At 41.6% G+C, this 20,587-nt stretch overlaps 3 protein-coding genes across 7 annotated transcripts; all 3 read right to left on the bottom strand.

The window, feature by feature from the left end:
- Window positions 1–1,127: 1,127 nt before the first annotated feature.
- On the bottom strand, window positions 1,128–3,947 carry dynll2a (dynein, light chain, LC8-type 2a). Of its 3 annotated transcripts, XM_077611241.1 has the most exons (4): window positions 3,830–3,947; window positions 3,676–3,752; window positions 3,205–3,378; window positions 1,128–2,553 (listed from the first exon to the last, which is right to left on the bottom strand). In XM_077611241.1, exons 3-4 carry the CDS (start codon window positions 3,334–3,336, stop codon window positions 2,416–2,418), a joined length of 270 nt encoding a protein of 89 aa, XP_077467367.1. In that variant the 5' UTR covers window positions 3,337–3,378; window positions 3,676–3,752; window positions 3,830–3,947; the 3' UTR covers window positions 1,128–2,415. The 3 variants fall into 3 exon arrangements, with proteins under 3 accessions (XP_077467367.1, XP_077467369.1, XP_077467366.1); XM_077611243.1 differs by having other exon boundaries at window positions 3,681–3,881; XM_077611240.1 differs by having other exon boundaries at window positions 3,676–3,879.
- A 247-nt stretch (window positions 3,948–4,194) lies between these two features.
- Window positions 4,195–8,728, bottom strand: srsf1a (serine and arginine rich splicing factor 1a). 2 transcript variants are annotated; one of them, XR_013303545.1, is made up of 5 exons: window positions 8,320–8,728; window positions 7,222–7,406; window positions 6,352–6,524; window positions 4,920–6,204; window positions 4,195–4,650 (listed from the first exon to the last, which is right to left on the bottom strand). XR_013303545.1 is itself a non-coding variant. In XM_077611239.1 (4 exons), the coding sequence occupies exons 1-4, from the start codon at window positions 8,505–8,507 to the stop codon at window positions 5,995–5,997; spliced, it is 756 nt and encodes a 251-aa protein (XP_077467365.1). In that variant the 5' UTR covers window positions 8,508–8,728; the 3' UTR covers window positions 4,195–5,994. The 2 variants fall into 2 exon arrangements, 1 of the variants encoding a protein (XP_077467365.1); XM_077611239.1 differs by having other exon boundaries at window positions 4,195–6,204.
- Window positions 8,729–9,303: 575 nt separating this feature from the next.
- aldoca (aldolase C, fructose-bisphosphate, a) lies at window positions 9,304–20,587 on the bottom strand. 2 transcript variants are annotated; one of them, XM_077611488.1, is made up of 12 exons: window positions 20,332–20,587; window positions 19,727–19,958; window positions 17,297–17,466; window positions 13,399–16,084; window positions 12,506–12,689; window positions 12,117–12,328; window positions 12,000–12,054; window positions 11,783–11,943; window positions 10,857–10,940; window positions 10,622–10,796; window positions 9,879–10,078; window positions 9,304–9,600 (listed from the first exon to the last, which is right to left on the bottom strand). In XM_077611488.1, exons 4-12 carry the CDS (start codon window positions 13,492–13,494, stop codon window positions 9,508–9,510), a joined length of 1,260 nt encoding a protein of 419 aa, XP_077467614.1. In that variant the 5' UTR covers window positions 13,495–16,084; window positions 17,297–17,466; window positions 19,727–19,958; window positions 20,332–20,587; the 3' UTR covers window positions 9,304–9,507. The 2 variants fall into 2 exon arrangements, with proteins under 2 accessions (XP_077467614.1, XP_077467615.1); XM_077611489.1 differs by lacking the exons at window positions 19,727–19,958; window positions 20,332–20,587 and adding an exon at window positions 18,347–19,720.

Here is a 20,587-nt window from a genome sequence, read left to right as displayed (position 1 = left end):
GTGCTGGTCCACCGCTGAGAAAGAAGATTTGGTCCAGTCAATTGGTTTTTTTTAGGACTATGTTTCATTTCATTGCTGAGCGATACCTTGATCTTGGACACTTCAAATGTGTGCCATAATTTTATGCTTATATGCCTTGGTTGGTTATGGGGACCGGGTGTCTTGACTCCGCCCCCCCAGGCCAGGGCTACATGACTCAAAATTTATGGGGCTAAATTATTTGAAGTTAGCATTAGCAAAATGTCACTCGCCTTATGAAATGTTGACGGAGTGTCTGCCACTGACAGCAGAAGACGTCAAATAGTTTTGATGTGTTGGCAGCAGTTCCAATGTGTCTAAAAATAGACTAGATAGATCTGCAAAATAAAGGGCATCATTTACTATTAAAAAAAGACGAGAAATAATTCAAGTGTAAAATAATTCTTCAATTTAAAGAGAACAAACTAAAGAACTTTTACTCACGTGGCAGCATTGTTAAACAATAAAAACTGGCTTTGAATATTTAGCTTCTTATTAATAATATTTTTGCTTCTATTATTACATTTGTTAATAATTTGGATATTTGAGCCTCTAAGTTTTTTCTTAACTAACCTTTCAAATAGCAGGGAACAAGATTGCCCTCTTGTGGTTATTTAGCACTAGAACTATAATAACAAAATTGTTCATCACTTTGTGAGAAGCAATATTCTGTTGTATAATATAGTATAAAATATTGTTGGAGATTTTAAGTCTCATTTCCTGACCCAAATAAAGATTTTTCAAATGAGAGAATACACATGTATAAATTGAATTAAACATGAAAAAGGTACTTAGAATTTCTATTGTATTTTTTTCCCCAACAAAGCCAGTAAATTAGTTTTTTTTTTCCATTAAATATGACATGATCATCATTAAATTTCAAAAACGGACTTCTTACCTGCAGCAAAGAAAGAAACTCACACCGACGAGTTGCATTTTGCGACATTTACAAGCCCCACGGGTGGGCAAAGTGTCCCACCTTGACCCTCCGCTGACTCATTGGTCATGCTCGGATGGAATATTATAATGGAAATGATAATTTTGACATTTCAACTTACCGTGTTTGTGATCAACAGCTTTCAAAGCAAACAAAAATATCAAAAGGTCGGTTGAATAGTCAACAATAATTCTTTATTCCTCAGTTTTCCCACCTTTTGGTTTTTTTAGCAACAGTTGTAAATAATGTGCCATTGTTCTCAAGCCAGAGGCGCTATAAACAACATTTTCAACAACATGCCATCCGTTTAGAAAGGGGAAGAACTCCCTTCAAACTCATTGCCTTTGCCTGCAGTAGACGTCCAATCCATTTTTAACTGTCAAAATAGTTTGGACGTCTGTCCCCGTCAACGGCAGCAAGGAGTTCAAAAAGAATAATCGGTGGAAACTTAGACTTGGCTGGCGGCGGACGGGAAATGGGAGGAAAAACGACAAAAAAGCAGAATGGCGTTAGAACACACGGACGCCTGACGTTAGCTAGCCGCGAAATTTTACAATGAAAAGTTGTGTTTTGTTAGCATATCGAGATTCGTTAGCATAGCGATGAAGGATAACAGAACCGCGCTAGTGGTAAAAGTCTCAAAATGAGTTTGCCGCGTTCAGAGTTGTGGTTTCGCTCGAGAATGCCGTCAATTCAAATTGCAAGGAGGAGAAAATATTGGAAAATTAGTCAAAAATGATGCGGCGATGATTAAATTCCCTCCATTTGACGGTTGCTCAAATAAAAGAAATAACTGATTCCAGTGTTAAATTAGCAAATTCAATTGAAACCTAAAGTTTAGACATTTTGTAACTTTTTTTTTATACATCAAATAAATTTATAATGTTATTGATACGCCGACATTTTGGTAGGAAGCAAAAGTTATAGGAAACAAAAACAGTACTATTAAAACTTGGAACAAATAGCAACTTTTTATAGCGTGGCATTCGAAAAAAATTGATTCGATGAATATTACTGATGGCAATGCCAGTCGTCAAATTTTAAAGAAGGAAAACGGAAAATTCCGACAGATTACTGTCGTCGAGACGCGCGAAAATCTTACGACAAATACGAAAACCGGCATCGACATAACGCAACAATCTGGAATGAAAATAACCACAAAAGTTGGAGCAAATTTAAGCCCCCTTTGCGATGATTTTTCACTTCTCTAATAACAATTGGGACCCTCCAGTCAATTCACCAACTCCCATTTTAACAACATTAACCGAACTAAAAGTAAGAGTGGCATCGAAACGGCGACCGCGGAGAACTCGTCTTACGCGAGCGGGCGTAAGAAAGAATAGCGGTCACCCATGCAGTGCTGCATCGTTACGTTAAGTCGTCGTTATTTTTAGAGTACGTGATGCACGAGAGCTTCGAGGAGCGAAAGCACGAAGGAGAAAGAGAAAGAAGAATCGACCTCAGCCAGATTTGAAAAGCAAGATGGCCACTTGGCCCAAGTAGAAGTAGATGAAATGTTTCGTCTCGTGAGTCACGTAGCTGCCGAAGTTCCGACCCACGATGCAGTGCCAGGTGGGGTTGTATTTTTTGTCAAATTCCTGGAGGGAAAAAAAAAAAAAAACAGGTTCATGTCAACATCCAAATGAAAATCTGCCAAATAGAATAAATATTCTGTAGTTTACTACGCCAGTCTTTACCAAACTACTAAACATGCATTTTGGATCAAAACTACGAGAAAAAAAACATTTTTTCCCATCGAATTTAGATGGAAAACATTAAAATGTTTCAAGTTTTCGTTTTTGGCTCGCCATTTTAACTTGCCATGACGTCATTTCCAAACGCGACGTCGCGTTCTATATACGTTTTGCACACTGCCAAAACATTCCATTATTTTGAAAGTCAGGTGCAGTGTTCACTTCCTTTTTGACGAAGCAAGTGATTTCTCATCAAGTGTTTTAAGTAGTGTATACAAAATGAAAACTATTTGATTTGCTCTAGTTTTTTTGTATTTCTTTGCGAGAATAAACTATTTAAAAAAAGGAAACTATTTGAAACCATTAAAAATTGAGGGTTATTTGTGCACGTCTTGAAGTTCAATACCATGAGGAAAAGGGGGTCACAAAACCTGAAAAATGTCTTTATCCACTACGAAATACGATTTTTAACGTCTGTTAGCTGTGCAAATGTGATATTGAAAGGAGGAAAGGCCAGTGAGAACAGGATAGGAGGGGATAGTTATTTTGGGTGACCTTTTTGATGTAGGCAGCGATGTCCTTTTCGATGTTATACTTCTCCATGGCCTGCGTGGCGCAGTCCACGGCGTCTTGCTGCATGTCCTCGGACATGTCCGCATTCTTGATGACGGCTTTCCTGTCAGTCATGACGGCGAGGAGGAAGAAGAGCTGGAGGCAGGAGGATGAAGCCTACGCGAGGAAGACGGAGAGAAAAAGAGCCGTCAAAGGCGAGGACAGCACAAGCCAGGCTAATCATGTAGCCTACATCCAGTCCTTGTTTTTCAACTTATTTTCCAACGCGTCACAAACACGACTTTGTGAAACTTGATATCGGCGGAGTGAAATGACTTGGCTAAATCGAGTCGAAAGAGAAATACATTTCATTTTGCCGTTTTGACACACTTAGGAGCCACGCGTTCCATTTTAGGTGAAACGCCGAATTTAATATTCGACGGAATGCTGCGAATAAATAAAACACGAGCTTACCTTACGTTCGAGGTGAGGTAAATGAAGCGTCCCAACTGCGTATTCGGGGTGGGGACAAGTTTTTCAAGCAGCGCAGTCTTCCAAACACAATTATCTTTTTTAAATTATTCTTTAACCACAACGAGCTTGTTGTAGAAAGGTACGTTTACGCTACCTTCTCGCTTACGACGATGCTCAGCTCCGCCCTCTTTGCAGGGCTGCGTCTTCCTATTGGCCAGTCATCGTCTATTGGACTGCGCAGGCGTTTTCCAGCAGCCCCTCTGTGCCGGCATCTTATTTCCTCCCACAATGCAACATTCTCCTGTGACGTCAAGACTGTGGTACACGTACTACAAAAGTGGTCATTTACGCGTTTGGAAAATGACTTCATTTTGATATAATTAACGTAAATTATTTTCTTGTAATTTATTGGAATATTTTTTGCCACATTAGATATTCTACACTTAGTTCTATACCTTGTATAGCTATTTAACTGCTAGTTTTTTTGGGGGGGGAGAATTGACACATTGGCACAGCAAATGTTTTAATGGTGTATTTATTGAAAATGCTAGAAGGGGATAAAAAAGGTTAGAGCAAGCAAAGAAATCAACATTCAAAACTAGTCGCCCCAACCACCCCTATAAAAGCCTCCCCAAATTTTGATTCCCTCATACCAGGCATCTACGATTCCATCCTTTGATCCAACTTCCTGGTCCTCTGTTTTTCTCGCCATTATCACTGAAAATCTTAACATTGGCAGGTGGCAGGCTACTTTAAAAAAAAGGAAGGGGGTGGAAAAAAATAAAAATAAAAAAAATCAAGGAAAAAGTTGCTCCGGGGCGTCCCCCAATTAATAGTTGTGAAAATTTTGTTGGGAAATCCTGGAAAACTGATCCGGTTCCCGAGCATCCATCCTTGCCTATAATCCCTTTCCTAAAAAATGGATCCTGCTCCAAAGGATTGCGATCCACTGAGCCACTTCTCTCCAATCAAAACCTTGAAATACCAGGAAGAAAATCAGAGGCAGACCGTTAGAACAGAAGGTACAAAAATTGGGGGAAAATAAAAATTTGAGAAGCCAATAAGAAGAGGCAAAAAACAATCCCTAACATGAAATCAAGTCATGTCTTTTTTTAACATCATACGTCAGCAAGTACATGACATTTCTATGACAACATTTTGGTGTGTGTGTGTGTGTGTGTGGCAGGCCAAATGAATGACATGCACGACAAGAAAGCAATGACTTGACGGAACGTGAATCATACCATGGCCTCCATTTGATGTCCTATTCCTGACCATACAAATGAAATGTGCTCCACCACAGTGGCTTTTTATTCCAAATCACTTTAATCCTTCGCTTCAGAAGTCTAAAGGAAGACACAAGGTAAAATACAGTTAAAGTGTTGCTGGTTTGGTTGGTGTTTGTCCAATATTTGTTCCTTTTTAAAGTTGCAAAAAAATGTTTGAGGGGGCTCAATGTTTTGGAGAGGGTTGGGGGAGGGAGGGGAGGATTGGAAAGTGTACAACTACATCTCAACTTTTACCACAAGGACAAAAATTTCAAATAAAAACAGTGTTAGGAGTTAACACCTAGGGTTGCAAAATTGCGGGATTTTTTTTATGGGAATGTGTCAGGAAGAGAACCAGCAAACCAATTTGCGTTTCGTATGGATTGGACATGGAACGCTGTCATTGAGTTGAACTGGAGCTTAACTAGGTCAAAATATATTTATATGCTGCACTGTCGGTTCTTTGACTGTTTTTTTTTTTGCTTCTCGATACTTTATTCTGGAGGTTCAATGTTTTTCCCCCAATTATCCAATTGATAAAAAAAAAAAAATCTGTAGGATTTCAACGTGCCAACAGTAAATACTGAGATTTCTGGCTTTCGAGCAGACTGACCAAATAAGACCTTTGAATTGGGAGTTTCCGCATAAATTTCCATATTAAAGGGACGGCGAAAAGAATCTTGTTGAATAAATTGAAAAACAGTCGTTTTTTTAGCCGCGGTAGTAGAAAAAAACGATGGGGGAAAGCCAGAACTTTTCAGAAAACGCACGCTGCCACAAATTTAGCCGATTGCAAATCTTTGTGACATCATTGAACGACGTCACGAACAAGAACAGGTGATTTGGAACGCTTACATTTGATTGGCTGAAAAAATAATACACTGGCGTCAATTTATCAAGCAAGATTTTGTCCGAGCCCTTTTGCCGTCTTTCCCTTTCACTCCGCGTTGGACTTTACGGTAATCCCTCGAGAATTTTGCAACCCTAGTTACATTAGAGGGCGGGTAAGCGAAAGGGGAAGGGGGGAGTTTGAGCAACGCCACGGGCTTCCCTAGGAGCGCGATCGCGATCGGGAGCCGCTGTGTCGCGGCGAGTAGCGCGGCGAGGCCCGTCCGCGTTCCCGGGAGTCGCTTCGGCTCCGGCTGCGGCTGGGGGTGCGGCTGCGACTTCGGCTCCGGCTGCCGCGGCTGCGCGAGCGGGACCGTCCGTAACTGGGGCTGCGGGGACCGTCTAATTTCACGCGAACGTACGCCGTCTCTCCCTGGCGGCACACAACACAACTGCACATTGTAGGAGGAAGGGCGGCGCCGAGGGGGGGGGGACGAAGACGACGCGGGCGGGGTACTCACCTACCTCACTTGGCACACGCACACAAAATCCACAGAGAAGGAAGCGTTTGACAACATACCTCGTGCGAGCGGAACTTGGAGTTGTCCAGCTTTCGGACAGCATAGGTCATGTCTTCCTTGCGCACAAACTCTACAACGCCCGTGCCGTCCCGGTACACGTCGGCGTAGCACACGTCGCCCGCCTCGCGCATGTGGTCCTTCAGGTCCTGCCAGCTTCCGCTCTGAGGGAGCCCTGAACGTGACAAAAAAATGGCCGTTAGCGTCCCAGCAAAATAATCAGTGCCATCTTAAAACAAAACATGTTTGCATTTCCTAGTCTACTTTAAAGACAGTTTCAATCAAGTCTGGGTCAGCCCATACTGTCGCTTAAAACAAATAACCCCCGAGACAGAATAAGGGCGTGCGCTTATTGCGATTACATCTCCTCCTTGATACAGTAATCCCTCGAATATCGCGGTTAATGTAGACCAGACATGGCGCCTATTGCAGTGGTACCTCGACATACGAGCAGCTCGAGATACGAGGAAAATTTCGATCAAATAATTCGCCCTAGATACGAGAAAAATTGAGATACGAGAACAATTTCGAGATGCGAGAAAGACAGGTGGCCATGACATGGTGTTTATCATTGTAGCGCACTGTCTTTTTTGTCACATCTCTTTCGTGTATAAGAGATATCTACAAGCACTGAACGATTCTTTTCTACATCTGCCCTAGCTACAAAACACACCGCGCTTTTTATAGCTTCAAAGCGGTTTGGCCTCAAAATACACTGCGTGCGTTGCTCCACTGGGCCAACACTTCAAACCCGATACTTTGCATCTCAAACCAAAACACTCATCAAAGCGCAAACTTTGAAAACAAGTTTTAGATTGCGGAGACGTCGAAAACTCAATCTGCAAGTGCACAAAGCAAGGCTGGAGTCTTACCGGATACAACCACCCTGTACTCGGACCGTCTGGACGGGGGACCGTATCGACCCCTGGGGGTTCCGGCCCCGGCGGGGCCGGAGCTGCTGCCTCTGGTACCCCTGCCGCTCCGGGGGAATTCCACACGCAGCCGGTAACCGTCGTAGTCGTACCCGTCGCGCCCGTAGACGGCATCGCCGGCGTCCCTGGCCAAAGAAATCCAGATGTGAGTCACGCTTGAAAAGAGAGCGTTGAAAGCTCATTGGGAAATTTGATCGTGGCTAGTTGGGACATAAATGGAAAGTCACGGAAAAGGCAAAATATTCAAGCATAATGAAGAAATATTTTCTTTTTCAGGGCGGTACCTTGCCTTACCTTTATTCGCCTACATTTATTTCCAACTTCGCTTGACATTATGTCCACTTGGGATATTCAAAAATTGATTGACAGATGGCTATGAACTTGTAAGTTCGAGCTTTAGTAAAGTGCAGTATTTGAAAGAGGAAGAAGATTAGTAAATTAAAATGACTTAAAGGGGAAATTTTTGTGCTGTCTATGAGACTACATCTATTTTAGTCAGAAACTTGGGTGTATATTATGGCTGAAGTTTCATAACAATGATGACTTTCAATATGACAGCTATATTGCCTTTTAAGAGCTAACTGTCAACTGTCAAGTATTGGCTTTAAATAATGCTTTAGAACTGAAAAGTTACATGATTCAACGTAATTAGAACTTGATCATAAAACAAATAAATTGCCTTAAACGATGTATCAATGATTAAACTGATAAATAGTGAGTATAGCGCAATTTATATTTGACTTTCGGTGAAAAAATAAATAAAATCCTTACATTGAATTATACATTAGGATTAGCAGAAATGATAACAAGAACTCTACATAAAAATAAAAACAACTATTAAACTACAGTGGAAACGTCTAGATTTATATTTGGAACGTATAGAAGAAAAAACAATTCGGCCAATTAGACGACTAGGCAAAGCAAATGTTAAAAGATGCCAATTAAAAATGCACACCGGTGCAGTCCGTTAGCAGTTAGCCACAAAATGGCGGCTCACAGCCTGCAGTTAGCTTAACCAATGTAGCAGTGGAGGCTTACCTTGGGTCTTCGAATTCAATAAAAGCGAAAGGCGGCCCTCCTCTGCGGTTTTTTAGGTCGATGTCCCGAATTGCGCCGTACTTGTAGAAGACCTCTTCCACGTCTTTTGTGCGGATATCAGGCGGTAGGTTGCCCACATAGATTCGGCAGTCGTTGTTTCCCGCCGGGCCTCTCACAACCCCAGACATTGCGGCTCGTACTGTATCGGTCGAGTACAAATAATTACAATGAGACCTCGGTAGGTGCGGCGAATTCCTCAAAAAGTGTGGAAACTGCAAGAGTTTGTCGTGCACTTCGTTGTTTGGTTTGCGGTTTAGGACGCGTTCTTTCCTCGCCGCCGAGCCTTCCCGTTTCCCTCCGCCAATGACGCAACTTCCGGCGTGGTCCAACGCGAGAGAAAATGTGACCACATCCGCGTAAGTAATTAGTTCGTGACCCAACCCACCCCCAAAATACAAACGTTGGTCACTTTGAAGGACAATAATTGAATGTTTTCCAGATCTGAGAATATTGACATATAATGTGAGCCATTTTGATAGCCATCATGATCTAGAATATGAAATATTTTTCTAGCAATAGCATCGTTTTCTACAGCGAGAAATTGGAGCTTTCATTTAAAAAAATAAATTGAAATGCAGTTGTGAATGGTAAGAAAATGGATTTTACTGAACATGTCCACTTACTCAAATGATTTTCTCCATTGGAATTATTGCTGCAATTGTGAAAATGATGTAATTTTGCATAAGCAATGAGAACAATTTTAAGTACTAAAATCACAATAAATCTTAATTCCACCCAAAATATAAATGCCTGAATCTTTTCAATTAAAAACAAACTCAAGAAGTTAAAATTGATTATCAGTTAGCAAAATTGGTCACGGTAAGATAAGTTTCACATTGTTATTAAAAACTTCATTACCTACTTTCATACTAAACATTGTTAAAAATGTGAACAACAAACAAAAGAACAATAGCACAAGAGTGGTTTAATGTGAACACTTTTATTAAGAATGAAGTCTTGTAAACAATACGAGCACAGACGTGTACTAAGTAAGAGTTATGCAATTTGATGAATAATGTTTTCAAATAAGATGACTAATTCTTTATAAGATGAATGTGAAATCAGCTAGCTAACCTGTCAAAATCGTTTTTTTTCACCAGTTTGTATATTGATGGAGTTTCACTGCATTTAAAAGGAGTAACAGGATCCGTAGACGCCGTGCGCAGAATCGGCGTAATTGTCGGCCGCCTTGTACTTTCCTCGAGACGCCAGACTGTTAATCTGTGACAAAAACACAACATAATAAGCATATTAAGTTCACCTAAATGTAATTTTTTTGTCAATTGATTTACAAAAACCCTGCACAGTATTCTCAATTAAATTTTTTCAGCCTCCTTTATTTTTTCTGAGTGTAAGTGAACTGTCGACCAGCAGATGGCAGCAAAGAACATATGAACCGTGAGTGAATTTGGCTGAGACGGTGTTTCTCATATATTATATTTACTCTTTTGAAAGGAAGAATGATAAACGTTTGATGCGACTACTTTAGCTTTTCTAACCTCAGCCCTCTTGACGAACTGCTCAGTGGCGGCCTTCTCGTTCTCCTTGTGTCCCCGCCAGGCCCGCAGTGCCGAGGCCTGCAGGGCGCGGCCGAAGGAAAAGGTGAGGGTCCAGGGTTTGGCCAGGGGGCAGTTGTTGATGGCGTTCAGGTGAACGGACGCCTCTTCTTCGCTCTGGCCGCCGGAGAGGAAGGCTACGCCTATGAAAAGTACCAGGGCAACGAGCGTGTCATGTGTCTGAGACCCAACTTTCTCTCTAAAATCTAAATACTGACTATTTTTTTTAAATTATAACTCATACCATCCAAAGAATACACTATAAAGAGAAAAAAAACATAATAAAAGTCGCACTGGAGTCTAAGTCGCATTTTTGGGATGCGCAATTGTTAATTTGATCAGAAATCAAGTCAAAGTGACACCACTAAAATGGAGAAAAACAGGCTAAATAGGCATCTGCCAACATTTTTTCCAGATAAATATAATCTAAAAAAACAGAAGCTATTGGTCGTTAGAAAGAAAAAAAAGAGTATATATACAAGTCACACTCGGGTATTGAACGCAGGCCCAGCCAAACTATAAAAAAGTGCAACTTATAGACTGGAAAATACGGTAATAAGCTTGAAATTTGATTGTTTACAAGTGGAAAATTCAGCCAATTTTCAACTCCAAAAAGACGTATCAAGCCTGAGGATTCCAACGAAGTTCTCGGATCTACAAGACCACTCGAGGACCGGATTACTTACCGGCTACCGCTGGAGGAACGGTGCGGCGCAAGGCGGTGAGGGTCGCCATGGCGACATCCTCCGGGCTGTACTTTTTGCTGCAGGCGTGGCCCGGGGTGACCATGTTGGGTTTGAGCAGGGTCCCCTCCAGGTACACGTGGTGCTCCGACATGGCTTGGTAAACGGCCGTCAGCACCTGAACGGTAACGCCATGTGATGTCGTGGGACGGACGGACGGCCGAGATCGGTCACTCACCTTCTCCGTGACGTACTGGCACCGTTTCAGGTCGTGATCTCCATCCGGCAAGAGCTCGGGTTCGATGATGGGCACCAGGCCTTGCTGGAGAAGACGCGTCGGGGTCACGTCAACCATATTAGCTGCCCCCGCGTATAAGCCACACTCTTAAAATTGCCTTAAAATGGTTGAATTTTACAATTTCTCTTGTATAAGCATTCCCAATTTTCACCTCCATATTCATGGTTTTAATAGGGAGTACAAATGTGTTACTTTGAAGGGAAAATCTTAAGAAAAATCATCGCACGTGGTATTTTTGAGATACTTGAGATCTTATTTTGAAATAAATGCCTGTATCGGCCGCATTGTCTATGGCACGTGTCAAAGTGGCGGGCCGAGGGCCAAATCTGGCCCGCCGCATCATTTTGTGCGTCCCGGGAAAGTAAATCATGAGTGCCGACTTTCTGTTTTAGGATCAAATTCAAATGAAGAGTATAGATGTATATTAAATTTACTGATTTTTCCCCTTTTAAATCAATCATTGTAATTTTTTAATAATTTTTTTCTGTTTTTAGTTCAAAAATTATTTTGTAAAATCTAAAAATATATTCAAAAAAAGCTAAAATAAACATTGTTTTAGATCTATAAAAAAACTGAATATTCAGGGCTTTTAATCCATTTATAAGTAAATAAAAATCTAAATATTAGATCTAAAATGGTCCGGCCCACATAAAATCGAGTTGACGTTAACGCGGCCCGCGAACCAACCCGAGTCTGACACCCTTGCTCTATGGCGTTTGGACCTTGTCACCTTGCAGTTTCGTGCATGCCAAGTCTAATTTGTGTGCATATAAGCCTCACCCTGGATTCAGTCATCTTTTTTTTTTAGCAACAAGTATGGCTTATATGCGAGAAAATACGGTAACTCTTCCTCCGAGTCCGCTCACCTGCTGGCAGATGCTGGAATAACGCGCCAGGACGTTGGCGTTCTCCCGGATGGCTAGCTTGGACGGGTTGGCCTCGCTAATCTTCATCACGCAGCGCCACTTGGCGAAGGAGGCGCCGTCTTTTTTGTACTGGGCGCAGCGCTCCGACAAGCCGTCCAAACCTGCGGGAAGCAGAGACGTCGGACTGCGGAGAACCGGTCGGCCTTCTGGAACTCACCTTGGGTGGTGGTTTCTCCGCAGGTTCCGGCTAAAGGAACGACGCCTTTGTCGACCTGAGCGACCAAAGACCAAGGGTGGGTTTGATTTGGCGACGGCGCCCCCGAAACGAGCGTACCTTGACGCCGACCAGGACACCCCGGTCCCGGATCATCTTGACGAAGCTGACCCCGGCATCCGAGTGCTGGTAGAGCGTCTCGTGGAAGAAAATAACGCCGCCGATGCAGGCGTTGACGCGCTCGTCGGCTCCGAAGAGGATTTGGCGGAACTGACGGCGGTTCTCCTCCGTGTTCTCCACGCCCACCTGGGCCAGGCGCTTGGCCATGCTGCCTGCCAGACACACAAACCGGCGTGGTAACTTGGCATGAAGTAAGCAAAGTTGACGATCCGACAATGACTCAAAACACACAGGGTTTAAATAGACAGACAGGAATTGATTATTAGTGGGAAGACCTGGGTAACACAAGAGGGAGGAAGCCGGGGATAAACCAGGGGCGGTCTACGTACCCACGGACTCGTCAGCGGCCAGGACGCCTTTTCCCGGGGAGGTGATGCGCATGGCCGTCTCGTGGAGTTCCTTCTTCTGGGCCTCGGACAGGGCGGCGAATTGGTGCGTCATGGCGGGGAACTGGGCGAGCTTCAACAGAGGGCCTCTCTCAGAATGAATGGTCGCTTCAAAATGACCAAATCTCTAAAACGGACCAATAAACGACGATAATTCAGTCTGATCCTTAAGTACAATTAGGATGTGTTACACAAGTAAGGTCAAAGGAGAAGACGTTTTACCTTACTGTAGTGGCAATTTTTTGTAATTATTATTATTAATACAAATATTATATTAACATATTAATATTTATTATTATTATTATTAATACAAATATTATATTAATATTTATTATTGTTGTTAATATTATATTAATATTTATTATTGGTATAGATTTTATTATATTAATATTTTTATTATTATCAATATTATAATAATATTTATTATTATTAGTATTATATTACTATGTATTATTATTAATGTTATATTAATATATATTAATATTATTATTTTATTATATATTATTATTGTTATTATAAATAATAATTACTGTCATGAAAAGAGAGAAAATGAAAGCCAATAAATCCAAATGAGAAGGTTCGACAGTTTGAAATGAATATAGGACTTTACTCATTTAACTTCAAAATATAAAAGATATATTTTATTTTATTAAAAAAAAAGATTTCGCATAAATATATATTTGACAAAATAAATAAAATAGTTTAGGGTTGAAATTGAAGTTGAGATTCTGACTAAAGATTTAAGAAAGGGATTTCATTTATAATCAAAGCATAGGAATAAATGAGGAAAAAGACAAATGAAAACAATAACAATATTAATCTATATTTTTTTTTACCTGACAGAAAGCGAAGGCTGTCACGGTTCGTTCTGGCACGCCGGACGACGGCGCCGTCCTTTTCACGGCATCCCGGGCTGTGGGCGGGGCTGACATGCCCCGCCTCCCACACCATACAAGTGCATGACATGATCTTTTTCAATCATAACAATAACGGAGAAAGTCCAGCCTTATCCACCAGGTCTTTGCAAATAAAATCGAATTAAAAAATGAAATAAATGACCAACTATCGTGTCAAATATAGCATTTGGGAATCCGTCCAGAGTAGCGGCGCCTAAACTAACCCATTTTTAGCCAACGTACTATACTCGTTTTGCTATTTTGAGTGCAATTAGCGGAAATATTCCCTGGGGGGGCGTGGTCAACCCTCCTGCTAATTGGGTCCTCGACTTTTCAGATCCTTCGGGGCTTTTAAAGAGTCTCAAGGCGCTTAAACTTTGTACAAATGATTTATTTGAAATCAGAATATGGGGAGAAAAAAGGTGGGTTTATGGGCCGGTCAGAACTAAAGTGGGCTAACTCCTTTAGAAAATTGTTGGGGAGGAAAAGGATTTTTAGTTTTAGGGTGCTTTTAAGGTTTTCATTAAGAACCAAGAATACATTTTTAAAAAAATTCTGTGTTAATTGTGGTCTAAATCCAATATTTCATGACGTACAAGCGAGAGAAAGAGAAAAATTGAGAGTTAAAAAGCTATTGATGACTTTAGTGGGCTAAATCCAGTTTATCAATTTACATTTCAGTGATTTCAAGTTTGTGTGGAAGCAAAAAAAATAAAAAAATGGGATTAGGGAAAGTGTTTAGTGCAATAGTGGTCTAAATTTAATCCTCTGTAAATGACCGGAGTTAATGAAAGACATTGGCATAAACTGACATAAAGGCACAGAAAATTTATTGTTACCCAAAACAATTCATTTTGGGGACGGAAAAATGAGGTCTAATGTGGTCTAACTCCCTTTTTTGTCTTTTTGCACGACATTTTACGGCTGAAGTAAAATGAATGTGGGTTAAAGATAAACTTTCTTAGAGCACAAGTGGTCTAAATCCAATCATTTGTTACATTTGACAATATTTTCGAGACATTTATATAAACGACGATGTCATCACAGACAATAACGCATCTGAAATCGAGAAAGCAATGTGAAGTATTTAGGAACTAAAGTGGGCTAAATCCAGTATGCGCCATTTGATTTCAAATTGTATGGATACGAAACAATCCGTCAGGTTTCGATGTTAATTGGAATGTCTCGTTTAAGATGGCACCTACGAATTTGGAAACGGCGTCACCCGCTTAAAACAAAGTAGCATTTACTACTAGTTAATTCTGAAATCCCAAGAGTCATCCGATGATGTCGCTCCCATTCAAATAGAGCAATTACATGCGCATTTGTCCCACCGGGAGGCCAATTAAAGACACGTAATAACCCGACTTTATCTAGCGCTTCTATTGAGGCCGCCCTCATTGGCCGACTGGATCAAAATGGGTCATCTGCAAGTTGGCCCCAAATCCAGACGTAAACTGGGAGGCAAAAACGACAACATTTCCAGTCTGAGTCGATTAAAAAAAAATGAAAGCAAGACAAAGCCAAACTATCTCGAATGGACTTTATTGTATAAAAGAACAAAGTAGAAAAATCCAGCAGAAAGTCTTTTTACAACAGTAAAAAACAAAACGGGCGCTGGTTGAATCCAGCTAACGACGGCGAAACAAAAGCGGTCACGGTAAACATCATGAACGACGTGAAAAAAAAAAAACACAAAACAGAAAAGTGCACTTTGAACAAAAGTACGTCAAGATCTTTTGAACTCACGGCCGCCATTGACGGCAACGTCCGTCCGTTTCCGTTTGAAGCAAACCGACGACGTCCGTTGCCGTCATTGACGGCTAATCGATGAAGTGGTTAAGGTTATCCGGAATTTTTCCTCTTCTGTATAAATCCTCCATTTCCGTCCGTCTTCTTGTAACTTTTTACATTTTCTTTTATTTTTTAGTTCCGCAAGGCTAACATGGGCGTATCCCTCGTTTCTCTCAGCAGGAATGTACGGAAGACAAAATAAATTAAACAACATTATAAAGGCAAACGACGACGACAACAACAACGACAAAAAAAAGCTACAGATACGCTACGGCAAAATAAATTACATCCCAAACAAATCATTTTAAAACATGTTGAAATACTTGTGTTGGGACTCAAATTAAACAAAGGTTTCCTTTTGTTCTTCCAAATACATCTCAAATCCACTGGATTTATTCTCTATAAATCATTGTAACACAATTCGTTTTTGGATGGCTCGTATTTACACTCAGTGTGTTTGCGGGCGCACGTGTGTGTGTGTTTGTGTGATGTACGGACATTATGACCAACTAGTGTGTGCATGTGATTTGTCTGTACAAAGGCACCAGGTGTGTCTAATGAAGAAACGGGGGGGACAAAAAGCTCATTTGTCTGAAAAAACTCATTCAACATAACTGCTTAGCCATTAGCTTTAGCATCCCTTGTGGACAAATGACAACGTTTTGGTTCCACTTTCACAGTTAAAACAAAAAAAAAAACAACGGAAAACAAAAACAAAAGGCGCCTATCGGTCGTTGTGGGAGCCCTACGCCAGCCTGTAGAGGGCGCTGAGGGTACGAGCCGCCAGGTTGAGGCCGGCTTCTATCCAATCTTGCAAGTGGGGGGCTTCGTGCTGAAGGGAGTGGGGGGAAACACGTCAATAAAGCGCGGGGAGAACCCGACCCGAGCTTCGAACGCAAACAAAGATGACATCATCCGTGTGTGAGGGTTGAGCGGCCGAAGCGGGGGTGGGGGGTTGTTTACAAGACTTTACGCGAGTATGTGGGGGGGGGGGGGGGGGTGAAGGGCCGAGTGGAGATAAGGAAGATGGCAGATTAGGTCAACATTTGGTCCGAGTAAACTGAGCTCATTGATTATACGGTCAAGGCCAAGCCGAGTTGGCGTGGTCACTCAAGTTAGGCTAACGTGTCGGCTTGGGTTGGGATGTCGCCACATCACATTGTGATGTCATCATAACCAACCCCCCACCCACCCCCTCCTTCCTCTTTCCTCTTACCTCGCACATGTCTTTTAATTCTGATGCAATGTTTGTGCTTATTGCCTTTGGGACCCCAACAGGGGCATAGCCCACATGTTAAATGATTTCCTCCTTATCCACACACACTCCTTTTCCCTTTTCCTTCTAAAGCAGGGCTGTCAAACTCATTTTTTTGTCGCGGACCCCGTGGTAGTTTCGATTACATCCGGAGGGCCGTTATGTCTTCCAAATAGGCTGGCAAAATTAATCGATTAATAAATTGGCAGCTTTTTTTGATTGTGCTAATCGATAGATCATTTTTGGACATTCAAAGTAGTACAAATTGTTTGCAATTATTGATTTAAAATGAGCAAACACAGGAAATAATCTCCAATCTTCATTTGAATTTCATCAAAGCATCAGCCCTGCTGCACATATGGCCCGCTGTTTTTTTTAAATTATTTCTACTTTGTAGCTCATTGCTACTGCGCATACGGAATCTAATACTACGATTTTTGAATGGAGTTTGAGCACTCCATTTTGTATCCGCACTGAAATTTGTTTTCTTACCCACCCGAGTGGAAATCGTGTTAACAAAAACCCTTAAAATGCCCCTAAACGAACAGGAATCACGTCAAAATGCCCTAAAATCGGCAAAAAGCGACCGGCAAACTGGTAATTCCCCCAAAATGAATAGGAAATTTTACTGGAAATGACCTATAAGTGCGCCAAAATGACAAGGAAGTGACGCAAAATGACCTCATTGCCTGTCATTGACTATAATAGATTCACGTAAACTGGGGATGGATGCTCATCGTTAAGCGCCCCCCCAGGCTCCGCCCCCTCGCGAATTTTCGGATGACTTACCGCTCTCAGCACGCTGGTGTTAAAATCATCCCCGATGGCACGCAGATGGTGGGCTACAATGGTGGTGTCGACGGGCCCGGATTCCATCGTGGCTCCGCCTCCTTGAAGCGAGCGGTCCCCGGGCGGTAAGGGGCCGCGCCTATCGGCTGCCTCGGGGCGTTGCCATTGGTCTGTGCGGGAAGGAGTGACAAAAGTCAGCTTTTTTTGTTGTATGTTGAGTCACAGAAACGGGCATAAATTCACAAAAATATGGGACGCAAAGATATGAACATTTGTTGAATTAATACTCTGCCACAGCCAAGTTCAAGTAGATTGGACATCTATCCACGTTAGCTGCAGTGAATAAATGAACAATATGGATTAAATGGTGAAAATCGTGCCAACTCTGTTAGATTTGCATCAAATTAAAAAACATTTTTAAAAACTAAATTTTTCCAACACCCCAGCCAATCACAGGGCACAAGAAGACAAACAACCATTCCCTCTCACACTCATACCTAGGGACAATTTATAGTCTCCAATCAGCCTAGCATGCATGTTTTTTGGAATGTGGGAGGAAACCGGAGTACCCGGAGAAAACCCACACAGGCCCAGGGAGAACATGCAAATTCCACACAAGTGAACCGATCTGGATTTGAACCCAGGACCCCAGAGCCGTTCGGCCGACGCGCTAACCCCTCTAGCCGCCGTCCCGCTACACCAGACCTATTAATAAAAATATCTTCTTTACTGAACAATAACTTAAGAACAGATTTAAAGATAACAAATATTCTTATCTCATCCATATAGATAGTTTCATAAACAAACAAGATACAAAGACAAATGGGCTAAAAAGATTTTCCGTTAGCATCAAATCAAAACACGGATTCCCTTAATTGATCAGATACAGATTTTGATCCTTCCATATGAAACATCTATAGCAATATAATGATACTATATATTATTATTGTTTTTTTGGGCAACTTGAGTGTTTTTAAATATTACTCTGGCCATTATTGATCCAAGCAAAGCACAAAATGAGCATATGGAGAAATGTAACATGTGACTCACCCTGCATTATACAGTACTGTATTGATGACAGCAATTGTCCTTGAATGGGCGAATTTGACACTTTTGTGTGACAGAAAGTCAGGATAATGATAGCATTTTGTGTGTTTAATTAACTGTTTGGTGGAGTGTGTAAAGCAACAGGAAGCACAGGCTGCATGCGGGACAAGTCTCAACATGCCCGGCAGACCAGACAGTAACAGGGAGGGGCCATTAGGGAGGGAGGCGGGATGGGGGAAAGACAAGGGGCGGATCCCAAAAAAAGCAGCTGACCCACCTACGAGTCCCTACCTTCTTAAAGGGGGCAAAACTTTCCCTGAGTTTCCATTTGCGGCACATGGCAACAACAAAAATCAGTCATTCATTTGAACTTGAGCGACTGCATACCAAAAATCGCTAAAAAAACCAATCGCGTGTCAACTTTAATGCTCTCATCGGCACGTGGGCATGCTGTCATTTATGCCGAAAACCGGTCGGAGCGCTTTTGACTGCTGCTTGCGTCAAAAAGTACGTCATTTTATACCCCGACAAGTATTAGCGCTGGTTTATGACGTGCGAAAGATGAAAAAAAAGGGCTGTTTAACAATTAGCAGCTGGGTTATACGAGGTTTTTTTCTTCATTATTTAAAGGCTAGGACAACAACAGTCCCATTAAGTCTTATACCACTTCATGTTTTTATGAATAAAAGTTTATTTTATATCCTTACAGGCAATTTACTGACAAGGATGCGACCTGAGGAATAGTTTGGCGGTTGTGAATAAAAACAGAAAGTGATCTCATCCAATGTGATCAAGTCCAATATTATTAAATTTGGAAAAATGCCAATTCTGAGGCAAACCACAAATTGACAAGTCATATTCATAAGTAGTCATCGTTATATAACTTTATAGCTTTGATGGATTTTTGTGCCTGAACCACTATGAACTAAACTTTTAATTCACATTTCCCCCCAAAAATAAAAGCACAAATATCGTAAACATTGGGATATAAGCACCCAAGATAAAAATCCCTCAAATTTTATTGACGCAATAAAACTTGAAATCAGTCTACTGCAAAGTGAGAAATTGCGACCACTATTGCACTTATCTTTTACATGCCTATTGTGTCCTTTCATTTTATTTTAATATACGTCCAATTGTCTACATTATTATTTCCTAACACACGTCAGTTACGAACTTAGATATTTACAGTTTCAAACTGACTATTTCCACATTCCAATGCATCACTTATGGCTGTATTTGCACATGTTGACCACAATTATTAAGCACTAATAAAGTCTTAATATTTCACATTTCCACTGCGATCATTTTAATATGCGACCTGACCAAATTTGTGTTGTGGTGAAGGAAGCAAAAAAATCCAAATAAAAAGCGATACTCCACCTGATTGTTCTCCCATGATGCCACTCTGCACGCCAGGTAGTGAAGGCGGTGGCGTTGGCAGATTGGGATCCTCCTGGTGGTTGTGGTTCTGGTTCTGCTGGTGATTGGTGGGCGCGGTGTGCAAAAAGGAGTAACAAGCACTTGGGTGTTGGTGGGGCAGAGGGCCGCTTGCCCCTCCAGCAGCCTCACTCACACTCTCAATTGCTTCTGCACGTGCCATTTTAGGAGAAAGCTAAAAAAAAAAGAGATAAAACGATATATTTTATTACTCTTTAGTGATACACTACTGTCCATTATCTCAATTGCCCTACCCTCATTCATCGCCAGAGGGCAGCACAATCACCCTTTCATAATCCGCAGTGTTTGTAAACAAAACGCACGCCCGACTATTTCAATACATCAAATTTTAAATTTAAAGAATGTCGTGCATTTCAACTACCACGTAAATAAACTGCGGCTGCAAATAACAAAAATATTCTCAAGTGGTGACAACTCGTATCGAGTTGAAGCGCAATTGCTAATTGAGAATGGCTAATGAAAAGCCTAGCTTTGTTTTGTCAATGATTGGAGAGCAATAAAGTTACGTGTCCACCATTTTGTCTTACCGGTATGCAATGTGCCTGCGTGGAGAGTTGCTCTTCGAGTAGACAGGCGCAAAGCCGGGACGTCCGAGGTGGGCCGCTACGAGGAAAAAAGTGTCACGTAGAGCGTCCAAAATATATTACTTCATGTTAGATGAGCTTGTCCGATAATTTCTGGCTCCAAATGGCGAAATAGTTGTGCGTCCACTCGTGGAGTCGCTACCGACAAGTTGTCGACATGTTTTGTTGCTCCTCGTTTTTTTCAACTGTTTGCCGCCGA

Source organism: Stigmatopora argus, chromosome 10, assembly GCF_051989625.1.
Source record: "Stigmatopora argus isolate UIUO_Sarg chromosome 10, RoL_Sarg_1.0, whole genome shotgun sequence".
Classification (NCBI taxonomy): domain Eukaryota; kingdom Metazoa; phylum Chordata; class Actinopteri; order Syngnathiformes; family Syngnathidae; genus Stigmatopora; species Stigmatopora argus.
This window is presented reverse-complemented; position numbering and strand designations above follow the sequence as displayed.

Excerpts from the sequence above, each read along its gene's own strand:
- dynll2a (XM_077611241.1), bottom strand. The coding sequence starts at position 3,336 with ATGACTGACAGGAAAGCCGTCATCAAGAATGCGGACATGTCCGAGGAC. Across the intron at positions 2,554-3,204 it reads TCGCTGCCTACATCAAAAAG|GAATTTGACAAAAAATACAA; the intron begins GTCACCCAAAAT and ends TTTTCCCTCCAG.
- srsf1a (XM_077611239.1), bottom strand. The coding sequence starts at position 8,507 with ATGTCTGGGGTTGTGAGAGGCCCGGCGGGAAACAACGACTGCCGAATC. Across the intron at positions 6,525-7,221 it reads GTACAGGGTGGTTGTATCCG|GGCTCCCTCAGAGCGGAAGC; the intron begins GTAAGACTCCAG and ends TGTCACGTTCAG. Across the intron at positions 6,205-6,351 it reads CCAAGTTCCGCTCGCACGAG|GGAGAGACGGCGTACGTTCG; the intron begins GTATGTTGTCAA and ends GTGTGCCGCCAG.
- aldoca (XM_077611488.1), bottom strand. The coding sequence starts at position 13,494 with ATGTCAGCCCCGCCCACAGCCCGGGATGCCGTGAAAAGGACGGCGCCG. Across the intron at positions 12,329-12,505 it reads GGCCGCTGACGAGTCCGTGG|GCAGCATGGCCAAGCGCCTG; the intron begins GTACGTAGACCG and ends TGTGTCTGGCAG. Across the intron at positions 10,079-10,621 it reads CGTTCCTCCAGCGGTAGCCG|GCGTAGCCTTCCTCTCCGGC; the intron begins GTAAGTAATCCG and ends TACTTTTCATAG.